Source organism: Thalia democratica, chromosome 2, assembly GCF_965202585.1.
Source record: "Thalia democratica chromosome 2, ktThaDemo2.hap1.1, whole genome shotgun sequence".
Taxonomy (NCBI): domain Eukaryota; kingdom Metazoa; phylum Chordata; class Thaliacea; order Salpida; family Salpidae; genus Thalia; species Thalia democratica.
Genome location: NC_139166.1, coordinates 48,025,182 through 48,030,574, shown reverse-complemented (window position 1 = coordinate 48,030,574; position 5,393 = coordinate 48,025,182). Strand labels below are relative to the sequence as shown.

General features: G+C 27.9%; 1 protein-coding gene across 1 annotated transcript; it reads right to left on the bottom strand.

Moving 5' to 3' along the window:
* Positions 1–1,647: 1,647 nt before the first annotated feature.
* LOC145829672 (ephrin-A4-like) lies at positions 1,648–5,189 on the bottom strand. The gene is made up of 5 exons (XM_082937527.1): positions 5,046–5,189; positions 4,106–4,266; positions 3,285–3,413; positions 2,999–3,079; positions 1,648–2,405 (listed from the first exon to the last, which is right to left on the bottom strand). The coding sequence occupies exons 1-5, from the start codon at positions 5,150–5,152 to the stop codon at positions 2,083–2,085; spliced, it is 801 nt and encodes a 266-aa protein (XP_082793653.1). The 5' UTR covers positions 5,153–5,189; the 3' UTR covers positions 1,648–2,082.
* Positions 5,190–5,393: the final 204 nt, after the last annotated feature.

Sequence of the window (5,393 nt, the reverse complement as noted above, 5' to 3'; positions counted from 1 at the left end):
TGGTTACAAAAACAGTTATATCTGAATGGATTTTACAGGCTGAAATACAATTAATTTTCAGTAAAAGTTTTAACTAGAGATATTTAGCATGTTTTATACTTTATTTTCACATATTGAAAGTTCAGCAGTAGGTCAATAAAGTTTTCTTCGCACAAACCGGAGTTTTAAACTTTTTCTGCTTTAAAACTCGCTACAAACAGGAACTACTTTCCAGCTTTCTGTCATGGAGCAAAGTTTATTTTTACCATTTAATTTTCGTAACATGATGTTTTATTTTGCATATGCCTGCCAAATCTGCTTAAAGTCACTGAATCAGCTCTATTTTTTTTTGTAAAAAGAGACTTCCTTGTTGCAATGAACGCCATAATTAGCCTAATAGACGTCTGCTAAAGAGAAAGGAAAGAGAGAACAGCTATGACATCATGTATGAATGACGTAAATGATTTTTCTAAAAATATTTCATTGGGTAAATTATTTTCAATTTTTAAGTGAATTGATAAAATTTGTTTGCAAAAGTGTTTTTGTTAACCTTAATACTTACAGTGATTTAAGTTTACAAGCTGTAAACAAGTGTCATTTTTTATACCTTGCGTTAATAAAAAGCACAAGAGTCTTTAATAATTAGAAAAATTTTTCTTTAATTTTTTTATTTGTAATAAAGATAAAACGTGTATTACTGAAACATAAAAAAAAACTAAACAAGTTTTAATCAAAAATAATTGAATAAGTGTCACCTATTGCCTGTAGCAATATTTTTATGCGAAAGAACACTTGCACTTTGTTTTCTGTACATCAGTTACTCACATACTTGTAATTTTTATGTAATAAATCTTATGAGACTTAAGCTAAAAAAATCCACTTTAAAACTTTTTCTTGCACTTTTTACTTTTAACATAAATATCCAGTAATTGGTTGTTGCTTAACTTTACTTACAATGCTTCAAAACAGCTTTATAGTTACTACTAAAATTTTTTTATGATGTAAAAATTGATGCAGGTTTTATTAAATCCAAGTTATTCAAGCTATTCAAGAAGTTCTCTAGCTTTTGATTAGCACAACTCGCCAGCCAGGCTGGGAAACTCCAAACAACCAGCGATGTCGAGTCAAGCTGATAACAGCAACCAGCGAAATGCAGCAAAAAGTTAGCTGCAACTTTCGTGTGGAAATTTATACCTTAAATGTTTTCTTACAAGCAGCTTGTTTGAACAATTTAAGAGCTCATGGGAGCAACGCTGGGCTTGGTCGGTTCGCCAATTTCAATACCCAACTTGCCGGTTTCAGTTTACTACCGCGCGATTTTACGTGCACAACAAATACCCGCTTGTTTGTTTTTAGTCACTGCTAAGCTTCTTGTGTTTGCTGAGAAAAATGGCTTTTATAATTTGCTGGGAACCGAGTTTGAATTGAAGTTGTACGCTTGCTTTTGTTATAAGCTGGGAAAGTGCAAATTGGTAAAGTATAGTTTTTTAAGTTTATCTTAGTAATTTATAAAGTTGAGCATGTAACTGGATACAAAAAATTTATTAATCAAAAAAATCAAGTAAGAAAATCTATTTATGGGTAAATATATCATAAAATTTAAACAATCTTTTATGTAAAAATAAAGACAATCAAAACTTGAAAAAAAAGTTAAAATTGCTCCAAATTTCAAACTTAATTTTTTAAATAAAACCTTTAAAAAGTCAATAAAAAATTTTACTATGACCATTTTGTTTATAGTTTGATTAATAATTCAAACTTTACTCAACATAAACTTTTATGAGCAACATAAAAGCAATTTGTTTTATACTCATTTTTTAATTTCAAAAAAAAAAACATAAACAATAAACTAAAAGTTTCGACTTTGGTCACAAAAAGTAATTAGCAGTAAATTGCTGTTAAAACGTTTTTTTTTTCAAAAAAAAGATAAAAACACAGTAGTGACAAAAATTTCCTAAAATAAAGTTGGTTCGGCTAAACAGCCAAATGAATCTTCATGCCAAGGTTTTCCACACAAAATTTCTCAACTTCCATCAAAACTCCGCTCCTCCCTCTACACTGACACTCTCGCCTCCGACTAGCGTGAGAATTCAAAATTGTAACTCAGCCGATAGACGTCACACATAACGTCATAAAAAGCGTCGTCACAATGCTTAACAACATCAAATGAAGCGGGCAGGGGGTCGCGACTGAGCTCGAAGCGCTTCCCATCGTCTTCTTCTGGTGACTGCTCGAAAAGTTGTCGTCCTCGTTAATTTCCGCGACCTGGTCATCATCGGTCCGCACGCTTTTCGGGTGGTGGTGCATTTTTTTGTCCTTTTTCCGTGATTTTATGGCTTCATCAACCATTCCGCTGTCGTTGTCAAGGATTGTTTTCTTGATTGTCGTGGAAGTTGTTGGTTTTTTGGTTTGCTTCGTTGTAGTTTCTGTTTAAATTTTGTAAATTATAACTAAGCTTTGTTTATTAAAAAATAAATGTTTTAAACTTAAATTGATACACGTGGTAAAGGAAAACTATTTAAATTTTACTACTTTTTTAGATTATATGTTACAAATAGTTTTAGTGGTTATTTATTAACTTTTTCACAACTTGAAAATAAATTGGTAAGTAAAAGACTTTAAAAATAAGTTTCAAAAATAACACTATTTATTGTAGAGATCATTATGAAGTTTTGTAAAATCATTGTAAAATAGAGATCATTTGTTTTCATAAAAGTTTAAAGTCACTAACAAAAAAGTTTTCTTAAGAATATCCAGAAACTGCACTTAGCAACTACTTAATATTGTTTTTGAAACTTTAGAAATCATTAGCAGCGGTTTTGAGCATCGCTCGTTACAATAGAGTTGTTGTAACCGAACACTCTGCATACAAAGTATTACAAAAAACACGATTGTTATGACTTTTGTTATTTGAAACCTATTTTTTAGCTGCAAGTGATCTTAAAAGCTCTCATAAAAATAAAGCAACTGAAAAAAGTGATCGTTAAAGCATTGATGTGTATTTTTTTGTTTTTCTAACCTTTGCAAGCTAACTGTAGACGAAACCTCATTGTTTTTTCATCACATTTCATGTTTTCTACCGGTGTACTTGGTGGGTATGCTAATAAAAAGGTTTATCAACATAAATAAAAGTTTTTTGTTTACATATTTGCTCAACACTTTAACTTTTTGCAAATTGTTAAAATAATATTAAAGTGTTATTTAATACTTATTAGTTTTTGTTTATCTGATTTGTATTAAAAAAAAACAAAATTAGTTCAACCATAAAGCTTAATTTTAAAAGAACAATTAAAATTTACACTTACCGATATAGAAATAATCTGTGCAATAATCGAATTGAAATCCGTATGGAGAAGGACTAAAAGTTTGCATTTTTAGTGTTAATTTGTTCTCTTGGTCCGGCCGATTACATCGAAAATATATGTTATTTGTATCTGAAAAATAATATTTTTAGTTTATATACAAACTTAAAAACATTTTCTAATACAAATCTCTTTAAGGCAATGATTATCACTTTTAAAATTATTAGATAGTAAATGTATATGTGTTTAATTCTAGTTCATTTAACATGTAAACAATGAGTGACTCATGAGACATGTATTTTTTTTTACTCTGAGAACTTGTTAAAAAAGAAAACTTCAACAACAGTCTAGCACAAGTGCTATTTACTCCTTGTTGTTGAGATAAGACAATCTTGATTGATTAAGTTAAGATGTCTGAGACATATTGAATTTTACAATGGATTTTAAAATATATTTAATTTTAGAAATCTTTAAGTATTGCCAACAAAACAAGTGCAAAAAGATCGATCAAAAATGCTGCTTATTTAACAAAGTGTAATTATGTAGTCTTTATTGTTAATATATATTGTAAACTTTTATATTTGTTTGATTAATCAGTTTGTATCTTGCGGTAATGTCTCTTAACTGACATTTAAAGTTATTAATGCTGAATAAAAAATAATCAGTTAAGTATAAAGCTTAAGAGTTTTATTTAAAGTATGACAACAAAGTGTTTTATCAATTTTAACACTTTGTGCTTGCAAATGAATATGTTCATTTTTAAAATAAATTAGTTTGATAAATAAAAATTTAACAAAATTAAAAACAATTGATGTAAAACTTACTTTTAATTCTGCACATATTGAAGTCATCTTCATTTACTTGGTAAATATTGAAGGTCACCGTTGAATTCGGCGTTACTGTCCCAGTAAGTCCTGTGTGAGGGCACATAATGTCTAAAAAGTCCCCCATCTTAATTTTTTTTGTAAACCCTTTTCCAAGAAGCCTTAATTATAAAAAAAAATTATAACTATAGAAAAAATTGTATATCAGTAAGAAATAAACTTTTGTAAAGTATTTCTAAATAAAAAAAGTTCTGAACTTATTCAATGATACTTTAAGATGTTTAAAAGTTTTTTTTCAACTTTTGTGAAAAAGCTCTTTATAAAACCTTAGTTTCAAAATGTTTTTACCTTAGGGCTAATGTATTTTAAAATTTTTACTACTATAGGTGTTTGTTTCTATGTTATAAAACCAGATAAAATCTTACAGCGTTATTAAGTGGTAAATGAACAAATTATTTGATTTTAGTTTCAAAAACAAAACTGATAAGATTTATTTTACTTAAATTTAAACTGTTTGTTTTTTAAATCTGTAGAGTTATTCTTAACTGCAGTTGAAAATTTTTACGACTTTAACTTACTCTCAAGTCAAGTTTTGAAAGCAAACAAGTCTTGACAAGCTTTTATTCTTTAAGTTTGCAAAAAGTTGTAGTAAAACTTATTTTCGAGGTCGTTAGGTTTTATGATAGTATGTTTTATTTCTTAAACTACAACTTAAATACTTTAAATAAAAAAATTGCATGTGTCCTGGACTGATTTAAGCTTTTTTTATAAATCTTGTCCATTTAAAAAATAAAATAATAAAAACTTAAAATTAAATATTTCAAAATATCTTTAAAAAATATACAAGAACAAAAGCTTCAATAAAATAAATTACTCTTTAAGTCAAAATTTATCTTAAATTTTTCACTTTAAATTACCGTTTTAAGATAAAAAAACTTACTCAGGTGTCATTGTAGGATTCCAAAACAAACTGTGTCTTTTCATGAAACATTTTTGCACTAAACAAAAGAATATGCTAACTATGAAAGTACTCATCATTCGTACCATTTTGAATGAAATGAATAAATAATCTTTTTATTATTAACAACCTGTAAAGATAAAAAGCTTCATCGTTAAACATTGATAAAAATAAGTTTTAAACATTATTTTAAAAAGCACACTTCCAGTATCAACAAATCTTGCAGCTCAATTGCATATTTTACTATTTGAAAGTTTTAAATCTGCTTTCTTCGATTGTACTAGTTTTTTTTTTCTGTTGCTTCTCTTTTTGGCTCGTTCGATAGAAAAA